This window comes from Paralichthys olivaceus, chromosome 9 (genome assembly GCF_024713975.1).
Source record: "Paralichthys olivaceus isolate ysfri-2021 chromosome 9, ASM2471397v2, whole genome shotgun sequence".
Classification (NCBI taxonomy): domain Eukaryota; kingdom Metazoa; phylum Chordata; class Actinopteri; order Pleuronectiformes; family Paralichthyidae; genus Paralichthys; species Paralichthys olivaceus.
The window spans coordinates 26,304,285-26,327,318 of NC_091101.1; the positions used below are offsets into that span (position 1 = coordinate 26,304,285).

A 23,034-nucleotide genomic window follows, 5' to 3' on the forward strand; every position below is an offset into this window, starting at 1 on the left:
AGAGAGGGAGGGTAATAAAATAGAATAATCAGCAACAACAAAATCCCAGCCTCTTCCTCTTCCTCCTCTTCTTCTTCTTCCTCCTCTTCTTCCTCTTCCTCCTCTTCCTCCTCTTCCTCCTCTTCTTCCTCTTCCTCCTCTTCTTCCTCTTCCTCCTCTTCCTCCTCTTCCTCCTCCTGACTGGTTGAACCCCCCTCAGTCCGTCCATCCGTTTTTTTCTTTTTTCCAAGACACTTTTTGGACGTTTTTGAAAAAAAAAAGAATTTAATCCACGAGTCTGTTTTGATGAGATAATATTTTGGTTGTAAAGAGACGAGCTGTAAATTTCCCCGACTGAGGAACATCGTGGGTTTGTGACGTCGATATGAGACAGTTCTTCGTTAGTGTCATCACTCCTGGAGCCGCCAACTTCATTTTGTTCTGTAGATGTTTTTATGTTAACACCCGCTGAGTAACTGGCAGCTCACACACACACACACACACACACACACAATGTTGGGTTGGTCCCAAATTATAAAAAGCAGTGAGCGTTAAGCTGAACAGGCAAAGTGTAAAGTACCGACCGTACATGATGCATCGGTTCACTGACACGTGTCACTGCAAAAAAATGATCATTGTTTTTTTTATTTGTTATTTCAAGAAGTTAAAAAAGTTGAGAATAGATTGAAGCAAACACACACAGACACACACACACACACACACACACACCAGTACAGGTATAGGATGAGTCAACGCTCCTCTGTGAGATTCACATATAGATTTTCAGATTCACTCTCACACACACACACACACACACACACACACACACACACACACTCACAGCTGTAAGGTCTAGTTCAGGTTTAGCTGCAGGCGTTCTGATGATCTTTGCACCCTGGGAAGTAGCTCAGAGAAATGCAGTGGGATGCTGAAAGAAAGGTGTGTGTGTGTGAGTGTGTGTGTGTGTGTGTGTGTGTGTGTGTGTGAGTGTGTGTGTGTGTGTGTGTGTCAGGAGGTCAGCTGTGGCCTGAAGCAGAGAATCACAGTCAACTCTCTGGAGTCTCTGTTTGTTTCTGCGTTTGTCACAAACTCTCTCGTTCAGCTGCTCCTTCCTTTTACTCTATAAAACCCAGAATTATAAAGTTTGTGGCTGAATGATAATAATGTGTGTGATGAAGTCAGTGTCAGGATGATGAGTGTAAACTGTGAGTCTTCACTTGGTGCTGATACAAATACAAACAATGTGAGAAGATGAACAAATGAACGCAGAGTTTCTGTTTAACATGGACCTTCTGGTCGCTTCGGCTTTTCACCCGACCATCGTCTGAGATCTGAGATAATCACTTTTTGTGTTTACTGACATGATTGTCGGAGCTCTTCATCGCCAAGTCAGACCACCTGACTTCGTCTTCATGCTTTCATCAGCCTCCACACACAGATGGACTTGAGGATGAACTCATCACCAGACTCTACCGGCACATCTTCCTTCCTCCACGGTTTCTTTTTTTAAATCGCTCCCATACAGAAAGAGTGAACTTTGATCTCAGCCGGTCTGGTCCCTCTTCCTTCCCGCTGGCTGTCGATGCTGCAGAGAGGAAGAACAAAGACTGATGGGACATTGGGGCTGAGAGGCAGAGAGATGCAGGTAGAAACAAGGCTGAGGATGGTGGAGAGGAAAAAAGAGAGCGAGCAACAAAGGGAAGGAAGGACAGAGGATGAAAGACAGACAAGAGGAGGGAAGAATCTGTAAACAGAGCAAAGTAGAAAACACAAATAACTGCATGTGAGGAGGTTAGAATGAAGGAAGAGATAAAGAAAGGAGAGAAGGACGGAGGACAGAGTTCTCACCTCCACCACGTCGTGGATGTCAAATTAAAAGGCTCTTTCTTTGTGTTATTTTCTTGTCATCTAATCATTTCACCAAAGTGAAGAGTCAGAGCGGAGCCGACTGTCGGGCTGTTGATTATAATTCAGAAAAACAACATGAATCATTTCTATAATTCTGCGAGCGTCAAGGTTATCACCGGTCCGACTCTGAGAGACCCTGAAAACTGTGGCAGGAACCAAAGTGTCGTTTCTATCAAGTCGCTCTTTCACGTATTTGAACCTGGAGGACTTTTATTTTGTTAGAAATATCTGAGGCTGGTAGCTGTGGCTCCTCCGCTGCAGCTCAGGGTTCTGTCCCGGGCCCGTTTGTGTTTCACTGTGGAATCCAGTGTACGGACGTTTTGCCTTCGGGTCCGTTGAGTAGTTAGTACTGAACTCTTGATGACTTCAGTGTTATATAAATATAATAACATGGAGAACGGGTGAATGGACTGTCTGACTGTTTAACTCTGGGCTCAGTTCTGGTTCATCAGTTCTGTTGTTTCACATGTACGATTGATTTATTGATTGATTGTCGGGGGATCGTCATTAGCTGATGTCATCATCAGCTGTCTTCCCTGTGGACTTCGTTAAGAAAGATAAAAACATGACAACAGCATAGACACTAAAAGACAAACACATCTGATCCCAGAACCCTCGGAGGCAGGAGAGAAAGTGGCCGCGAGTTTTTAATCAGAACCCGGTGAAATAAAAAGTGTAAAGACACCAGAGTTTCATTTTCAGCTTGAGTTCCGAGGTAACCCTTCCAAAAGATTTACTTACCACGCTCTGTGTTTGATTTTGTCTTTCACTGTGGAGCACTTCTTTACGTGTCCTGCAGGAAGCTGCTTCCAGTCAGCGCTGGCTGCACTGAACCAGTTTCTCTGCATACGGTTTAGTTGGTAAAGCTTCTTTTCCTCGGAGACGTCGAGCTCCTGCGTCGATTCACGTTCCAGTTCTTTTACTTTTACATTTCCAGAGCGAAAAATGTGTCATACATTATTTCTGTCATTAAAAAAGTAAACTTCATTTCACTGAAGGAAACGACAGAAGTTTATCTGCTGCATCTTTTTTATTCCACAGAAGAATTATCTCTGCACAGTTTCAGTTCTTCCTCAGGACGATGTGAGTCGTGCTCGTTTGTTTCAGTTTGAAAATATTACTGTTGAAATACGGACGTGAACCTCTGGGGTGTTCTGACTTTATGAGTAAACATAAAAAGGAGGAGAGTTTTATTTTATAATGTATCTCGTTATGTTCAAGTGTTTCCATGAGGAACCATGATCCAGTTTTCTGCTTGTTACTCGTTGACTCATATTCATCAAAAGGAAAAATATGAACACAAATACTTTTTAAAAAATAATATATTTTCTTCTTGTTTGTTTATTTTTAACGGTTTCTGGTTTGTTTTGTTGAATTTCCTGAAATCCTCCTGTTTTAGAACGTACAGTGAAACATCGATGCTGGCGTTTCTTTGACCGTAAATTAATTTCCCATGAGATTAGCCTGTGTTGAAACACCTGAAAACAACAAAACACTTCCTGTACAGCTTGTCATTTCACTCCTGCTCCTCAACATGCCTGTCACATGTTGTTTTCCGCGCCCGGTCATACGCGTCAGCATCAATCTGTCAGTGGCGTCACTCAGCCGAGTGAGGAGGGATGCGAGAAGGCATCAGTCAGCTGGAGGTAGACCGTTACCGTCGGATCAAAACGGGAAGTGGCTCGGAGCGGAGCCGCTGACAGTCGTCACGGCGAGCGCACAATCGGTTTGGAGTCGAGAAAAGACAGAAGTGATCAGTGAGCAAACAGGAAAAACCTGCCGCTGACAAACGAGAGGAATCCACTCGGATGACGGCTGCAAGCGCAGCGGCAGCGTTAACAGAACTGAAGTCGACTTGACACGGTCGCACATTTGAGATGGATAAAAAATGTCCCCGTGGTGAGACACAGGGTTGATCTCTGTACGGTGGCCTCGTTAGGACACGTCTGACTAAACCATGGTCTGATACTGAGACTGAAGCCCAAAGAGAAATGTAGATTCTGACTTTAAATAAAGATGGACGACGCTCCGTCTGGACGGAAATGAAGGTTAAATTACTCGTATACGAACGCAGTCCGTGCAGTATCAAGGTCCCGCCCATACACATGCTTGACTAATCAGGAGTCAGTGTCAGCTGTCCATCATGACGTCTCAGCCCGTCTTTATAATTAAAACCAAACTGATCAGAGGTATTTTAGATTGATATTTATTTGAGAGGACGAAGTGGAGACGTGTCGTTTGTCCTCAGTCGTATCAGATGTTTCAGTTTTGTTCTCCTGCAGCGTGAAGTACATGTAAACATCCCCGACTACATGTGTACATACATGTTTCCAGTTTATCAGATGGAACTGAACACGTTCTTACTCCTGCTGCTTCCTTTAGTCAGTGAGGTGATTTGAATTGTGGTTACCTGAGTTTAACTTTGTGTGTTTCTGCAGGTCAATGTCCTATTTCTCCTTTTTATTAAACAGCAGCAGAAACAGTTGGAAGCTTTAACTGGAACATCAGCAGCTCATAATGCCAGAGTTCTCATCACACACACACACACACACACACACACACACACACACACACACACACACACACACACACACACACACACACAATCCCCAAATGCATCCAGAGAAATGGTGGCAGGAGCTTCACCCGCAGGCTGTGATGCTGCAAATTTATTCACTTTTGTAGGATAATTGAATTTTTCCTTCATAGTAGGCTGATTCCACAGGGAGTGAGTGTGAGTGTGAGTGTGAGTGTGAGTGTGAGTGTGAGTGTGAGTGTGTGAGTGTGTGTGTGTCACTGTACAGATGTCTTTGTGAGGACCATTCTGAGCCTACATCCTACAGAGTGAGGACGTTTTGACCGGTCCTCAGTGTCTCTTAATGGACAGTCTGAGGGTTGAGCTTTGGTTTTAGTGGAATTAGGTTCAGGTTAGTTTGAGGCATTTAGCTGTGATGGTTAAAGTCAGGATGAAGGGCTGAAGGATGCAGAGGAGTGTCCTCACTAAAATAGAAGAACGAGTGTGTGTGTGAGTGTGTGTGTGTGTGTGTGTGTGTGTGTGTGTGTGTGTGAGTGTGTGTGTGTGTGTGTGTGTGTGTGTGTGTGCTCTTTTTTCCTGTGGACTATTAATAATTGACTCATTGGCGTTCCTCTCACTGTGCAGATTAATTTCACCTCACTGCTAATTCGGTCCTTTCTCAGATCTGATCTGCAGTTTCTCAGGTTTTATTTATTTCTTGATATATTAATGAATTAATTTTATTTTCCGGTGGGTTGATGTTATTTACAGTTGGGACGTCGTGCAGAGGGTCACTGGGTTTGGTCCCAGCTTCCAGTTTGATGTGCCAGTGTATGAGTTAACTTCAAGCGACAGGCGTAAACAGGAAGACTTTAAACCTGCAACATTAGTGATCGTTTGATGCATGGAAAACAACGCTGACAGGTCTGTACGTCTGCTCTGACAGCGAATTCACAAGAGTCACGTCTCTGTCTCCGCTGAAACTTTAAAGGAAGAAACATGAAGTTTCTTTTAAACAGTCTGCAGCTTATTACAGTTGTTTTGTCCATCACTCCCATCAGATGGGACTTTGCAGCTTTGCAGAAGAACGAGGCTTCAGCGCCGCTTCTTGTTTGGAAAATGTTACGATCGTCCCCAAAAATAATCTGTGGAAGAAGAAGAGTTGAGTCCAGGGTTCAAATTCTGAATTCTGAGGCTCCACAGACTCATATGTGAGAAGTAAACCCACAAACTTAAACTCAGGTGTTTATTAAGAAACTGTGAAGGACGAAATAAAGTGTCCACGTAAAGAAAAGAAAACGTCTGGAGGGTAACTGATGCTGAGTTTATGTACAAAAAGTTCCCAGCAATTAACGTTGGCATGGTCGTTAAACAATACATCCATCTTTTTATCAACTTTCTGAAGACTTGTTAATATAAATTAACGAGGTACGAACAGCCGGCTCTGCACATGTTGGTGCTAACGTTGAGCATGAATGAACTTATTGATAGAAAATATTGTCCACGTGGGGAAAAAGAGAGACAATGTCCACGTTAAGAAAACAATTGACTCAAATACCTGCACTCAGACTGTAATGGACTCATGAGCACTGGATGATGACTATGTAGTGACTAAAATTCACCCCCCAGTGTCCACGTAGGGACAAAATTAGACTCAGGTGACCACATGGAGTCGTTAATGGACTCAGGTGTCCACATACAGATGATAATAGACCTCCTCATGTCAACGTAGAAACATTAACGCACCTTCTTGTCCATTTAGAGACGATAATGATCTCTGGGGTGCAGGTTTTGAGACAGTAATGGCTTCCCAGGCCTCCAATCGGAGGACGAACAGCGCACAGAGGAATGATAATGGACTCCCATGTGTCCATGAGACAACGCTCACAGACTCAGGTGTTCTGAGAAAATATTAAACTCAGACGAGAAAACTCCACAATAAGAAGCTCATTATTTGCTTCTTTATTTTTATTCTGTCTGGATTCTTTTTCCTCTCAACCATTTATAAAACTTTGTCCCAGAACATTGACTGAATGTTTCTGCAGAGCAAACGAAGGATCTGTGGACAACAGCTCGTCTACGTGAACCTAGATGTGTCTTGTTGGTGATTTATCTCCACAGATGAGACAAAAGAAATGAAGTCAATCACTCATTCTCCTTGTTAACAGCGCGGCTGCGTGAAATTAATAAAGTGAGATCTAGTTTTTATGAGAAAGAAATACAATTAAAATAAAAAATGAGAGAAGAGTGTGAGCTTCTCGTTAAACAGATGCAGATGTGCTGCGGCTGCCAGCTCTGATCCCAGCCACAGTTTGTGTATTCAGGTCAGTTTGTGCATTCAAAGCAAACACAAACCATGTTCCTCTGCATCTTTAATGACCCCTCTCTCTTTCTCACACACACACACACACACACACACACACACACACACACACACACACACACACACACACACACACACACACCAGGGTGCAGTGGTCAAATATTTATGGTCAGGAGAAGCTGCTGTGTTATTGTACTTGATATAGCTTTGGGCAGTTTCTATTGCAGTAGCTTTGGTTCATTCACAGCCGCTGCCCTCAAATACAAAACACTACAAATACAAACTTTACTTTGTGTCTTTCTGCTCCGCAGCAGCATCGCTCTAATTTTTCTGAGCTTCAGCCAAAAACATTTTTATTTTTTCACGTATTAATTCGTCCACCTGACGCTAAAGAGCCAGTTTAACGCTGTTTGCTGCTAATTAATCAGAGTCGAGGACAGTGTTCCTCCTGAGCTCCGACCTGGCAGACGGAGGCGGTGCAGGAAACACAGATGCTGCTCGGTTGAGTCGCATGGAAGCAAACATACATCGGGTCAGAGCCGGCGGCTCAGCGGCGTTACATCATGCTGAGCTTCCACCAGCAGCAACAATGACACACTTACCCAAAAATCACAGATATTAAATATGTCAGCTTCAGAGAAATATTCCTGTGTGATGGAAACATGGTGGTTTCAATCAGTGGTCACTTCCTCAACAAGCTGCTGTAAAATACATGACGATATCAGCATGAACAAAAAAGAAAACACATATTATAGTGAAAGGAAATCAGTGAAATCCTTCAACACGTCTGTGTGATAAACATGTTCATATAACAAACCTTACAAGGCCAGAGAAGAAGTAGATGAGTTAATGAATCAGACCAGACTTTCATTAATTTGATGCTGTGGCACAGTTGTTGGTTTGAATCCTGGTTCAGATTCCTCCAACAGTCCAAAGTCTGGGGTTCGGTAGAAGTTGGTGCAGCCGCCTCCTGATGACTGGGATTGGACCTTAAATGATAAGAGGTTCAGATAATGGATGATTTCACGCATCACTTCCCGAAATATGTCTTGAACCTTTTCATCAAGATTTGTAAATTATTCTTTTGGAAATCAGTAAAAATGAATGAATCTTGTTTCACAATGTTAAAGAAAAAAATATATTAAAAAACTGCTGGATCTGCCCCTTTGTCCAGAATCATGACAAAACTGAATTTGTTTCCTTTAAGTTCCATCCGTCCGCCAGGTTTGGTGTCATCCTGCTGACAAACCAACAGTGGAACAGTGGAACAGTGGAAACATTGATAATTCAGGTTTGATCCCCTGAATTTAAAGATAAAATCCTGGTCACAGTTGAGCAGCTGCAGCTTCGTCTGCTGTTCACACTCAGCCGATAGAACCGTCCTCGTGTCACATCATTATCTGAGCTATACCGCTGCTGCTCCGCCTGCTGTGACGGTGGCGGCCATATTGACAAGTTCAAATCCTGAAGCTGCAGCTGCTTATTGATCAGCTGGAAGATGTTGAAGCATTAACCTGAGCTGAATTAACGGAGAGTGATTGAACTGCAGGAGAGACTGAAGCTGAGTCACAGAGGAGGGAGGAACACAGACTGAGTGAAGGAAGCAGGGGAGGAGGAAATCCAATCAAATACGGTGTTATACTGTAAATGATTTCAGAGTGGAAGGAAGGAAGGAAGGAAGGAAGGAAGGAAGGAAGGAAGGAAGGAAGGAAGGCAGGCAGGAAGGCAAGAAGGAAGAAAGGAAGGAAGGGAGGAAGGAAGGAAGGAAGGCAGGAAGGCAGGAAGGAAGGAAGGAAGGAAGGAAGGAAGGAAGGAAGGCAGGCAGGAAGGCAAGAAGGAAGAAAGGAAGGAAGGGAGGAAGGAAGGAAGGAAGGCAGGAAGGCAGGAAGGAAGGAAGGAAGGCAGGAAGGAAGGAAGGAAGGCAGGAAGGCAGGAAGGCAACAGTCGAAGCTCCATCCACAGCACAGAGACAAATAAACACTCATGTTCACCATCGACCGACTGTTTCCTCCTCTGTCGTTTAATTGATGGGACGAATAACGAGGACTTAAAGCAGGAAATGGATTTGTACTTTACAGGAAGCAGATGGGAGTGTCTATGTTTTGAGGCGGGGTCATTTATTTAAATAACGTCAGAGCCACCGAGGAGGAGGAGGAGGAGGAGGAGGAGGAGGAGGAGGAGGAGAAGCTGCCGCCGTTAAATAAACCAGAAGAAACTCAGTCGCTCTTTTTCTGCCTGTTTGATTTTTGTTGCATCTTCAGGAAAGTCAGAGGGCGAATTCATTTTGGATTTAGGAAACGACGGGGGGGGGGGGGTCTGTCTAATAACTTCTCTGTATGAGACGGGGGGAGGCGGAGGAGGAGGTGGGGGGGGTGTTTGGCATCTGAGAGCATCGGCTGTTGATGTTTGAAATAAAAAAACAAATGATTTTGATCTTCATCGTTCTCTCCTGCTAATTAGTGAAAGAGCAGGTGACATTTAAATATCTAATATCCTCTTTCTTTCTTTCTTTCTTTCTTTCTTTTCTTCGCTCTTTGAGAAGAATCTGTCTCCTTTTCCTTCATTTTCTGCCAAACCCAACCCCCCCACCCTTTTCTTCTCCTCCACTTTCATCCCCCTCCTCCCTCTCTTCCTCCCTTCGTCCCTCCTCCCCTCGGCCCTCTTTCCCAGCTCTGTGTCGATTAATTAATTGCCGGCTAATTTAATTTCTCAAAAAGTAATAACTTGTTTAAGCATGAATAAAGACTGACAAGGCAAAGTTCTAATCTGCCCAAAGTTTAATTAGAGCCGGCAAGGTTTCCACACAGAGGCAGACGAGGGGGTCAGAGAGAGAGAGACTTAGAGAGAGAGAGAGAGAGGATGGGGGGAATAAAAGGAAATAGCAGTACCTGGATTAGAGCGGCAGCAGCCTCAGTCTCAGGTTTATTTCATTTTTGATTTATTTGTTACCTCTGACAAGGAGGTCATGTTTTGTCCGTCTGTCTGTTCGTTAGCAGGATTATGCAAAACCACCGGATGGATTTCCATGAAACTTGGTGGAAGGATGTGATGCGTGTCAGAGAGGAAGTGTAGCAGTTGGGGGGGGGGGGGTCGACAGGTACACAGACTAATGAGTGAAGACGAGTATAACTGCTGCCGAAACTATGAGGTGTGACTGTCTGCTTGGACGGTAACGACTTTATGGACCAGAGCGAAAGTTTAGTTTTAATGATTCATTTGATATCATCGAAGCTTAAACTGACGTTATGATTGACAGCTGAGACTGACTCATGATTGGTCAGACATGTGTTTGGGCGGGACCAGAATACTGCAGAGCCAATCCACTAGCATCGCCGCGCAGACTTTAAATAACGTCATCAGAACAAGATGGCAGCGTTTGTATCCAAAAGGTTTTATCTTTATATAGTTGGAGTCTCATCATCAGTTTCCTGACAAAGTGTTATCACAGTGACGTGACGTTGTGAGACACAGATGTTTAATAAAAACTCAGATGTAAGAACTGTTGACAACGTATTAGCTTGAGTTTGAAGTTTCAACTTCAACTTGAAGTTGGTCAGAATTAAAACTTGGTTTCTACTTCGGAACCTAAACATCGTTAGATCTGAACCGAAATAAATCCCGACCTGCTGCTGCCTCCGGATCACAGACAGACGACATCACCTCTGTGCAAACCATCGTCCTGTGGATTTGTTTTCCTGTGTCGTTTGAGCGTCTTTACAGAATTTCTAAGCGAGCCTTCAAATATTTGTCGGGATATTTCACTCAGTATCAAAGCGGCGGACAGACTGTACCTAAAGGGGAACACGCAGTTTTCATTTGTAGGAATCATAAAAAGCATCGGTGCAGACGGAGGAGCTGAATATATTTGTGCTGTGTTGATTATGTCGTCAGACTCGGCTGCCTCTCTGATGATCTCGGACATTTCGATGAATCGAGCGCGTTGTTACCAGAGTCATCACATTAGAAAGTGAGATTTGGAAAAAGGTTTTTAAACTGATGATTGTAAAATCTTAATAGGAACACTGTGTGTGTGTGTGTGTGTGTGTGTGTGTGTGTGTGTGTGTCTGTGTGTGTGTGTGTGTGTGTGTGTGTGTGTGTGTGTGTGAGTGTGTGTGTGTAAGCATCATTGAAGTGAGAACTGTGCAGCCATGAATACAGATGGAGGTTTGCAACATGGTGTGTTTGCATTACTGTGTCTCCTTCACAAACACAAACACCCCCCCCCCCCCCTACACAGGATGTGGTTGTTTTATAGCAACATGGTAAAAACATATTGTTTGTATGACGTCTGCAGGTCAAAGGTCATACAACACGTCAAGTCCCGACAGGAGTTCACCTGCTCTGACAGAGCGACCGACTAGAAAACCAGGATTGTGAGTTAAATGTTGAAGTCTGATGTCTTCTTTAAATGAGTCTGAGGCAGTGGCTTGTTTCTAACGTGTCCTCGTGTGTGTGGGCTGCTGGCATCGCCACAGATTGCGGCGGGGGAAGAAGCAGCAGCAGCAGCAGGTCGTTCGCTTCCTCCTGGACGTCTTTGAGCCGCACCTCCTCTCTCTCTCCTCTATTGTTCCTATAAGATAAATTGGAGCCATTGTCATCGACAGAGAAAAGGCGTTAATTGAAGGTTTTTCCTGCTGCAGCTTTTACTGCAACACACACACACACACACACACACACACACACATACACACACGCTTCAAAGTAATTAAACACATTAACACTTCAAGCAGAAGCAGAAAAAAAAGAGAAGCTCTCTTTTGTGTACATTTGCTTCGAGTTATCACCGACGACTGAGCAGAGAGGGGAAGCTGGAGGATTTAGCATATCTCTACAAGTAAAGTGATAGAGCGGCAAAGAGGAGGAAGAAGAGGAGGAGGAGGGGAAAAGGGAAGAGGAGAGCCAATCCGCTCAGGCTCTTTACTCTAGTTGACAGCGTAAAATGTCAGATACTCATCTGGAAATTATTTCCATTTCATACAACTGACATCTTCCCAAGTGGGGACTCTGAAATCTAATTAGTTTGACCGGACGGTGACCAAGGTAGCAGAGTGTATTATGCAGAGAGAGAGGCTGTCAGGGCGAGCGAGGGTCCCCAGGGTTAACTGGAACTCAGGAGTGCAGATGAGGGCTATAGTGGGAGAAGAACACTCAGGAGGGCGCCTCCATTTTAAGAAAGACTTGACAAATGGAGGGAACCTTGAATTCGGCGTTTTGGCCCTTTGACAGTGACGCCGCCGCCAAGCTCCACCAGAGGAACAGAGGAGAGAGGACAGATAGCGTTTCCTCCTCTCGGGGGTTAACCCAGAACTTTCCAAACGTCTGACGAGAAATCTGAATTTACAACTGTGCTGCCACGTCTGGACGGAACAACAGCGACGGTTTGAAGACCTGACGGTGTCATGATGAGGCAGCACATGTTCCTCTCACCAAGAAATATAAAATAACACTAAACAAACTCATGACCTACTGTAATACCTCCTCCTCCTTACTGCAATACTGCATACCACCACTAGGGAGGTGCCAGGCCTTTTAACCCCAGCACAAATATTTGCAGGAGTGGAAACATGCAGAACTTCTTTCTGTGTAGTACTGGTATTTATTTAGAGTAGAAAGGCTTCAGTGATATCTCTCTATCCCTCAGTGGACGTAATTTCCTTTTGCTGCCATGTTTTCCTGTGAGGCGTTAAACAGTTTGTCCTGAGGACGACACCAGAGGACACGTCCATAGAATCTATCGTCTGAGAGGAGTTTACTCATGAAACTTTATGGAAATATAACCAATATTTATTGATTTTGTTTTGTGTGTGTACGAGTTGTAATGTTGAATTAATGGTCGGGGAAGAGGGAAAGTGAAGAGGTCACAGAAATCATTATCTTCGTCCTCTTTATCTGAAACCAGGAAAATCTGCAGGAACTTTCTGACACTTTACTTCCACAGCGACATCTTCGTCTTCATGTCTCAGTAACTAAACTGTTGATGGATCGTAAATGTTCCAGATAAATAAATATGAACGAATCACCTTCAGTCATCACGTGAAGTTTCTGATGAGAATCAAAAACAGCTGAGTCAGCGTCTGTGATGGGGGCTGGACCGAGGGCGAGTGGGGGCGGAGCCACCGTCCGAGGAAGGCCTTATTCACAGAGTCCATCACAACCCCCCCCCCACACCCCCACAAACTCTTCCTCCCATCATGCTCGCCAATTAGCTCCATCTCAGATCAGAGCCAATTAGTTCTTGTGCTTAATTAGGATCGAACACGAGCCGCAGTCATTAGAGCTACAGATCACTTTGTGAGTCTGAACACGAGGTCACACTCACTTTGGCCCCGTTTAGTTTTATTCACCATGTTATTGTTGTGTATTGATACATTAAGATTGTATGTGGAGAAGTTTTACTACATGATATTAGTATACGACACAGATTCTGTACATACACGCTGGTGAATATGCAAAATTATCAAACATCTTTGTATTGACACGTCTATAAATAGTTTATTATATTTATTTATGTGTTCTGCTTCTGAACTTGCTCAAGATTCATTTGATGCTATTTACAGTTTGTACAAACACGTTATATTTATTATTTTAGTCGTAGATTTGTACAGTACAATATGTGACACACATAAATGACACATGCTTCATATTTTCTGTTGATGCGACGCATGCAGCTCTGTGTGATCACGTGTCACTACAGCCGCAGCGACTGAACAGACGTGAGCTTCCTGTTTGTTCTCGTCTCACATTCGTAAACGTCACCTGTTGAAAGACGGGTCCCCGGAGACAGACGCTCCACTCTGACACGTGTCAGGAGCTCGTCAGCGACAAAACAGCAACAGATGAATTGTTGAGTGCGCGACTGAGCGAGGACTGATATTCACAAACAGCGTCTGTGTGACGGATCCTGAAGCTCTTTCAAAGTAAATGTCTCTCGGAATGAGGCAGTTAATTCGGATTGAGATGTTTACAGGAGGATCTTATTTTTATTCAGACAAAAACAGAATAAAAAACCTTTTGAAGACACACGAGGAAAAGTTAGTGGGTCATCTGAGACGTGGAAGTCTGTGCTTCACCACCGCAGGTTCAATGTGTGGCAACAATATTTTTTGTGAACAATAAATACCAACAGCAAATTTCATGACTTCTGCTCTGAACACAAAGATCTCAGAAAAGGAAAAAAAGCATCTCATAGAATCATGTTGTTCATGTTGGTGCAGGGGCCAACGAGAGCTGAATACATCACAGATCAACTAAGAAGGAAGAATCAAGTGTTACTCATATTAGGAGAAAGGTGGAGACTCCTCCTGTCTCCGTCTACATCAGAGTCACAACATGATGATATAATCATATTTCCCTCCCCTGTGTAATTAATGGCCTCAGTTCATAGACTATAAATAAAGATGGATGATGTTTAGGTCATAAACTTTGCCTCCTCCATGTAAACGAATGGTAAACGGACCAAAAAACTAAATCTGGTAGAAATGAGATGAAAAAGTCCGATAGTGTTAACAGACACTATGTCAGGGGTCAAAGGTCGTGATTGTTGATGAGCAAACTTCGACCACAGGCTGAATTTGTCGTCGTTGTTAAGTTTAGACTTTGCTCAGCCGTGCAGCTCTGAGGCGTCTGTGCTCCATAAGCCTGCTGCTGACACGAGGTTCAGGTTTATTAAACAGCCACTCGCACATGACTTAACATTTTTGCAAGCACATTGCTTTTGCATGGGAAGTGCTTAAAAACTAAAATCCACGGCAAAGGCGGCCGTGAGAATGTGGGGAGGCGAATTTAAGAGAAGAAGAAAAAAAAAAAAACACCGGGTCACTACTCAGCACTCCCCGGGATTAAAACGTACACATCAACCTGCAAACAGACAGAAAAGCCGACCGTAGCTCCTTTTGCAAAAAATGGAGGCAGTGAATTTCAATTATGCATGAAGCGCAGGGCATTTTGGGAAATAAGCGCCATATCCCGCAAGGACCGGCACCCCCTCCGCCTCCTGCCAGCCTCCTGTATCAAAGAATGATCTAATGTCACGCACAGAAGAAAGGTTGCTTTCTGCATACGCATTGATTTTTCTGCTTCCATCTCTGACCTTTTTACATTCCAAGCTGTGATTTTTTTTTAAATGCGAACTCAGCCCGGCGTCCGTCCGCCTGACGGCTTCTGTCCGTCCGCCTGCTCCTCTCAGAGGCTCACACAAAACCAACATGAGAGAATGTGACTGTAAAGAAAAGTCCCAGAGGTTAGAAACCCTGATCCAACATCTTCTATATCCGTCATCTTCCATCGTGTCACTTCCTGTAGGTGAGGAAAACAGCCAGTGTTGTTTTTTTCCTTAATTTGCTGTTTGTGCATCATAATTAGCTTTTTAACGAACCTTTTTTTTCCCGTCTTCACATCAAACTGATCCTGTTTCATGCTCATCACCGCCGTTTCATTTGCGGCTTCGTTCTTTCAGCGACAAATTAAGCGACGTTCCTGGCACTTTGTGAACTATTAGTGACTTTTAAAAACACCCAGCTGGCTTTAATTAATTTCTCTCAAATGGAGGGAGCCATGTGTGTGGATAAAGGGATAATGACAGTTCTAATCAGCGTCTCTCCGGCTCCTGCCAGCGCGTTCGCAGCTGAACTGTGACACCGCTCGTTCAGGTTTGTTGGTTTTAAGGAAACAAAAGCAACATTTACACACAGATATTTACACCAATGTCTGCGACTGGAATCCTTTATCTGTCTTGTGTTGAATACAGTTTCAATCCAGACTTTATCATCTCAGAGGAAATTGTTTTTACAAAGCAGTGAACAAAACTCCCAGAGCACGAACAAGCATCCGTCTGCAAGGAAACACCTAATGATACAGATAATAAAGACTAATTCAAGAGAGATAAAAAGAGAGAAGGTTGATCAAATCAAAGACGCAAACACTGAGAAACTCATCTGGAAAATTACTGAAATACAAGCTGACGAGCAACGAAAGTAATTAATAAAGGAAAATTCAAAACAAACGTAGAGCAGCTTGTTCTCTTCCCTGGTCTGAGATCAGATCGGACATTATGGAGACATATGTGGGTGGTTGCATGAGTGGTCATGGATTTCATCCCCAGGTTCATCACCATATCCTCTGCTGTTCTCTGGTTATTCATCCTTTTCTGTTTCTGTCTCTTCAGACCTTAGGCCCCTTCCCGACGTGGCGATGACCGGTAACTGCACCCACGAGTGCACCGAGTTCGGCCACTCTGACTCCTGCTGGATGCCCGGCCAGCCCTCCCCCAACCGCAAGGTGTCCAAGAACGCCCCAAAGCTCTCCACCTTCGTGCCTTACCAGGAGATGGACGGGCAGGAGCAGCTGATGGCCAACGGCAGCCCCAAGCCCCTGATGACGGAGGAGCGTGGGACGGGCGGCGGCGGCGGAGGTGGCAGCAGTTCCAAAGTGGCCAACATGCGATTCATGACACCCTACAGCAGTGCCTACCCCGGGGGCGGAGACTCGTCTGTGAAAGACTGTGGGCTGGAGGAGATCCCGCTGAGCCAGGCGGTGGAGTACCACTCGGCGACCACTCCAACCGGTCAGACCGCCAAGAGGGAGATCTACCTGTGAGGGCGCCACTCTCCACCTTAACGCCCCCAACCACCTGCCTGTACTCCCCTGTTCATTCCCCGATGCTGCTCGCCACCACCCGTCCCTCCTCCTCACTGTCGCCCCCTGTGCCTATTACTCGCTGTGCCGCAGCACCGACTCCCCTTCTTCCTTTTTATATCTGCATCCACTGTACAAGGCTTTAGACCCCGCCCACCTCGCCCACTGCCACCGCCGCCGCCCACCTCTAGAAACCAATCAAATGTAAAATAGAATTCAAATCAACTGAAGAAAACAGGCGGCTGCTGCGGATGGAATGTAAACTACACCACATCGTTGTGATAATTTAATGGGAAACTATTTAGCTACTCACGTATTTGAGTTGGATTTTTGTGCGTCGCTTTAGGCTTTGTCGCTGTGTTGGAACAGAAAAAGAAAACAACCTTCGGGGGGTGAAGGGAAAGAACCTCTTGTAAATCCCACTTAAATATACTGTGTAATGCTACCTATCCTATTTTTCTGGAATTGGATTTGTTTCATTTCTTTTTTTTTGTTTTCACTTTTCTCAGTGGACTCACGAACCCTGGAAACACTTTTTTTGGGCCAAGTTGCATCAAATCAACCGGGTCCTGTTTTTATCAGGATCAGCTCGACGTCGACTCCAAGACTTTTGCAGAAACGCAGCTGTTTTCCACTCGTCACAGTTGTGAGTTGTTTTTTCAGTTCTGTTGAGTTCTCTTCTTGTATTCAGTGTACAGATCTGTAAATACTACAAACAGTGACACAGGAAGCTGCTGTGGCCGTAAGGTGTCGCGCTGTCCGCGGTTCTTCACCCGCCGTCGGGCTGATGGACTGAAAACCTTCGCATGTCCAGAGGGACGACGCCGTCACAGCAGGAACCTGAACTCTTGAGCATCACCGACGGTGCCGAGTTATAAAGACTTTTTATTATTTCTTTTCTTTCATCTACGACTTTACACACAATGTGAGGTCAGGAAGTGACATCATTAGAGGCTCCACCAGTTTATTCAGAAAGTTTCAGGAAGTGGATCATGTTCGATCATTCACGCTGCCGTCAGTAGTAAACCATGAATGTTATTCTCAAAAACCTTACAATGACATTTCCCACATGTGGATTATCTTTACGTCACATGTGACGATCACATGATCAAGTCGTGCTCATGGTCCCCAGAGGCTGATGAAAGGGTTCTTCCTCTGGGGAGCAGATTATGAATGTGGCTCCTCGGTGCTTGGATGTGGATTTTAAAACAGGGCGATGGTAACGTGGTGGTGAAGGAAGAAGGAACAGGAAAGTTATTAGGTTTTTTTTTTTTCAACCTCTGGGGAACAATAATATATTCGTGTTTAATTTAATCAAACTCAGCTTTTCTCCGAGATATTAAAGTTTGAGAGTTTAGTTCTGATGATGGTTTTTAGAGGTCCTGAAAGGCTTCATCCTCTGGGAGACACCAACGTCCACAGGCAGGTTGATATCAATCGGGTCGTTTGAATTCTTCTCGGAGCTCCAGTGTGCGGCGCTCATGCGGAAGCTCGTATTTTAAAACACCAGTTTCACTCACGGTTGGGATTCGTGATTTCTGAAAAAAAATCTTCTCAGTACAAAACAGTTAAAAGCTTAAAACACAGAAGAGAAGCTGCTGAAAGTGTCATCGTCTCTGCGAGCAGCTGAATCTGAGCCGATACCGACGACTGAGCGAGAATCAGAGCGTCGACACATCACAGCCGCGGCGGTTTGACTGTTTGTGGCGACTGTGGTGAATGTTTCCCCGCTGTGTGTTTTCCAGTCTGAAGGAAGAGCTCTCTCGTTAGTTCCTTCCTCTTTACCTCCTCAGTGTGAGGCTGAGCCGCTCAGCATTTATCTGGAGTATTTGTTAAACCTGCGTTCGCAGGGGGGGGAGGTGGGCACTGCTTCCCGTGGCGCCGCGGCGGCACAGGAACGCAGGATTAATGACACCTGTACAGGCTTCAGTCCACTAACACCCCCTCCACTCAGCGCGGCGCAGGAACTCTAATTACGACCCGAGGCTCTGCACATTATTGGTGCTAATTTGCACCGGTGGAGACGAGCTGGTTTGGAAGTTCATTCATTCTGAGCCGCGTGCGAACGGCTGCTGAGGATTTCACCTGAAGTGACGCTCACCTGCTGAGACTGGAACAGTGAGCGAGCTCCAGTCATTTAGTTTCTAACGGAGCCTTTAAACAATCAGCCAGCGAGCGCAGGTCATTTCACCAGCTCACGTGAAATAACATCATAGACATGTGATAACCAAGTATTACTGTCGATGTGGAGCCGAGTCAAAGAGGGGATGAAATTAATGAATCAAACCACAAAACCAAATTTGCTTCTTCTGCCTCATTTCGTCTGAAACACTTTGTTAATTTCTAGAAACTTTGTGGGAACAATGGAAGCTGCAGCGTGAACATGTGGGATTATCTGGCCCCTGCTGACTGGAACATCTCCGGCTGAAAACCAGACTAAATGACTTGTCGTCTGTTTTGTTGCGTGTGATGTGAACATCCACCCTCCAGAATGAGAAAGAGGGAACATCAAAGTGCTGCCGCCTTCAAAGCCTGAGCAGCAGCGGTCGCTCCGCAGGTCAGGGAGCGGTCGCACACTTTAGTGTTGTTACAGCATCAGGCTGCTTCACTGCTGTAAAGCTTCTTTTTATTTGTGGTGTCGAGTTCACTCTTTCCCTCCGATTTTTAATTTCTCTTTAATGTTGAGACGTTTGTGTTTGATCTCCGCGAGCGTGAAGTTAATACGATTCCAAACACAATTTCTCCTTCAGGTGATTTGATTCATTGTGACGTATCTGCCTGTTAACACTCTCACACACTCAGACACACAACAGCGTCACAGAATTCCCCTGCACATAAATCAACCATCATTCAACCGACGTTCAACCGTCCCTGTGACAAAGATTTAGAGTTCACTGGCGCCGCCACGCTCCCTCGTGCTCGCCGTCTTCCTCTGGTGATTTAACGCCGGCGTTCAGAGCTCTGATTGATTATTTACGGGCCCAACATGGAGGTCCACATCCGCTCGCCTCCTTCCCCCTCCTCCTCCTCCTCCTCCTCCTCCCCCTCCTCCTCGCCGTTAGAGTCCTGGTGGCCGGCGTGTTGTGCTGCCTCAGGTAAAGATGGAGGAGAGAGAGGCAGGAGGTGAAGCGGCGTCCGTTTAACCGCGACTCTCTGGCACCAATTAACCCGAGAAGAAGAAGTGTAACCTCAGGTGACCCCTCGAGACCTTTGGTGACCTCTGACCTTGCTGTTTGCTTTACCTGAGGCCGAGGGAGTTTCTCCTGAGTGTGTGTGTGTGTGTGTGTGTGTGTGTGTGTGTGTGTGTGTGTGTGTGTGAAGACTTTCACTCAGTGGACAAAAAGCTAAACACTGACACTGACCTGGTGAAAGTATGTGACCACGAACATTAACGTTCTGTTCAACAGTCGCTCACTCGTCTGGTTTCAGTCGTTTCTGCTCGGGCTCGGATCGGGCAGGTCCGACTCTGTTGCCGTGGCGACGTTACCTCTCGTTCCAGTTCCTCCCAGAAGTGAAGCTGAGTTTGACGTCTGGGTTCTTTGCAGCTTCTTCTTCACCAACCGTCATTTAAGACTTTATTCTCATTTTGACTACAGACCTGGTTTACTACTGACCAACGTTGTTCTAAAACACAGACTGCGTCTCAGATCGTGACTCGTTTCCTGATCATGAAGTCAGAAAACTAATCTCGTACTTTTGAAGATACTGAGACTTTTCAGTGACTCTGCAGCTTCTTAAGCTTTTAGTTTTTTTAGTTTCACCCTGAACTTAAACTATAACAACTTTATTAAATGATCATACGTTGCATGTTTGTGATGCTGCCCCCAAGTGGCCGCACGCACCAATAAATGAAGCTTTAAGTGAGAATTACAGGAACTGTTTTCAAATTGAAATCTTCCTTGTGAAATCTCATGAAATTCAAAAACCTAACATGTCTCTATTTTCTGTCAGTTGTTGGCTGAGTCATATTTTCATGTGAATTGAAGCTTTCAGTTGATCTCAGGCTTCTAAAACATATTGAACTGAAATTTAGTGTAAAAATAAATAAAACTGCTCAACAAGCAAACCTCAGTTTTATTTCATCAGTTTTTATAAAAGTATGATTTGAGACGCAGCCTTTGTTTCCTGATCCAGCTGTGAAACTCTTCTGGTTTCTGATGAATTGTGTCGTCGCGGTGAACTCGTCTTTCTTCTCTTCACTCAGTCTCCGGTCTGGAACAAGTTCTTCTCATGTGATCCTCGTTGTTTCTGTTCGGGACGTTTGCTCTGATGGTGTTTGCATTTACATTTTGCATTTCTAAAGTTCAGCTGGTCAACTTTCACTAGAGAGATTTCAAACAGGAAAATCTATAACGAAGCGGCAGAGGTGGATACGCGCTAATCTTTTAGTAATCCTGGCGAACACGTGGATACTACATTTCCCATGATGCAACTTGATCTTTCCCGAGAGGATATTGATCAGAATTACTCTCTGTGACAAGACGAAACATGAAGCCTTGTCACCACCTCTGTTGAAGCTGAGCGTCGACCTTTTCTCCAGAATCGACTCATTGTATATTTGCTTTGATCGTTAATTCTGTGACTTGACTTTGATCCGTGTGAAACCTCCCGACATGAGAGCGACGGATTAGTTCCGACATGAAACCACGTGATGACGTTGGGAGTCTTTCGCTGTTTTTTGGTTGTGTATTATACCGAAGCTGGAGTCTCTGAAATCGACGGCTTCAGCTGAGCATGAAACAAGCCAACTTTATAAATATTATACATTTTCGTTGTCGTCGCGGTTGTTTTTATCAATGTTATGGAATCAACACTGCTGTAGACATGCTGTATGAATATAAATGGTCGTGGCTGTTTTTACCACATGCGATGATGTAAATGATGTTTTCTGAGCGGGCAGAACTGGACTCTGTGTTTTCTTCACTCCATCGTGACCCAAAATACTTTTACAGATTAGAACACATTCGTTTTTTAATCGTGCTAAAACAGGAAGTCAGGTCTCAGATCCTGACAGAAATTATCTCATGATCATGATCTCACCTCAACTGTCTTAAAATGCAACAGGTAAAATAAATTCAAGTTACCGTCGCGAACACGTTGAAACTGAAACAATGGTTGATTTCACCCAAATGAATAAATTAACATCACGCTGGTTTTTAAAGAACGAAAGACAAATAATATAATTAGGTCACAATCACATGAGATGAAGGTTGTGATCTATTCATTATCTCCAAAAAAGATAATTTATTCAAACCACAGCTGCTTAATTTTTCATTTTAAATAAATATGTAAATTATTGAGATTCAAATTTAAAGGAAAATGGTTTGAAAATGTGAATCCTGAAAATATATGAATAAAATCCTGTGAGATATTTTATCTTTAACCTAAAATGAAGTAGGACTCCATAAGATTTTATTTTGATACTGTAAAAATTATCAATTTATAATTGTTCCACAATGTTGAGATAAAATATTAAATAAGATTAAATAAAACAATTATCTTTTAGGTTTAAAACAAAAAAAAATCACAAAACACAGGAAAAAAGAGTCACTGTTCTGAAAACTGTTGTTGTTGTGAGAGATAATGAAGTAATGAATTAATAATGAATTCTCTTGGGATGTGGTGTAAAGGTTTGTTAAGGACTCTCAGAAAATGAAATCCTTGATTTTCCGATCTTGGATTCGGACCTGGCGGCTCAAAGTTCCACAGGAGGAGGATGGAGTGGAGAACTTTTATTTTCTTGTGTTTTATTAATTAGAAAACCGCAGGTCAGAGCTGCCACATCACTATTGTCTTTACAGGAAGTCCATGTTTGTAGCCTAATTGTTGGTTGGTTATATTTATATAGGAACAATGATAGTGATGCCTTGTTTTTTGTACAGTTTTATGTACATGCAAGTGTAGGTTTTTAAAAAAAAAAAAAAATCTATCTATATATTCAAACAACGTGAAGGAAATCTGAACCTGTAGGATTATATCGTCTAAAGTAACGTAGGCTCTATTAAACGTAGGAGTGATGAGTCAGAGCGGAGGACGACAGCGTCTCTCCTCATCCACCGGCTTTACCGCTTTGCTTTCCGTTCCCTCACGTGTGTCCAGGACGAGTCCGAACACAGACTGTACATTTAGTTTGTTCGTCTCATGGTTTTGATTTTTCTCAGAGGAAGTCGTGTGACGTGTTTGTTTGATTCTCATCTGTTTCTCTTTTGATCAGCATTCGCATGTTTGAATTTGAAAAAAAATAATGTGGTCTTTTATTTTTGCTGAGCAAATCAAAGAAATGATATCTTGTAATTACTCCTTCCTTATAGCTTTACAATAAAATTCATTCAGTCAAACGAAGATGGCGGCTCTGTCTCTGTTCAGTAAATACTGATTCTGGTGACGTTCACCGTGGAGGTGTGACGACCCGCCCAGTCTGCCTGTCCGTCTCAGTCGGTAGGCGGAGCCGGGAGGGAGTGCCTGCAGGTACCTGGGCAGGGCCTTGAGCCAGGCGGTAACATGTGGGGGAGGGGATCCATCGGCACAGGTGAGAGCTGTAAGCTGATTGATCCTCTGGTTTATAAGACAGCTCAGATCAGCAGCTTCATTTTTCACTGAAACATCTGAGGCAGAACAACGTGGAGGTCAGCTCCAGATGTTTTTAATCCAACGTCAGTTTGCTCAGAGGGAGACG

At 44.2% G+C, this 23,034-nt stretch overlaps 1 protein-coding gene across 4 annotated transcripts in view; it reads left to right on the plus strand.

Moving 5' to 3' along the window:
- Nucleotides 1–22,700, plus strand: part of LOC109644972 (protocadherin-1-like) — a 434,528-nt gene extending 411,828 nt beyond the window's left edge. For 3 of the 4 annotated variants that reach the window (XM_069531946.1, XM_069531944.1, XM_069531945.1), the window contains exon 5: nt 15,889–22,700. In XM_069531946.1, the coding sequence (XP_069388047.1) occupies nt 15,889–16,319 (431 nt within the window). In that variant the 3' untranslated portion in view covers nt 16,320–22,700. The remainder of the gene's footprint in view (nt 1–15,888) is intronic. The other variant, XM_069531949.1, reaches the window with a different exon arrangement.
- Nucleotides 22,701–23,034: the final 334 nt, after the last annotated feature.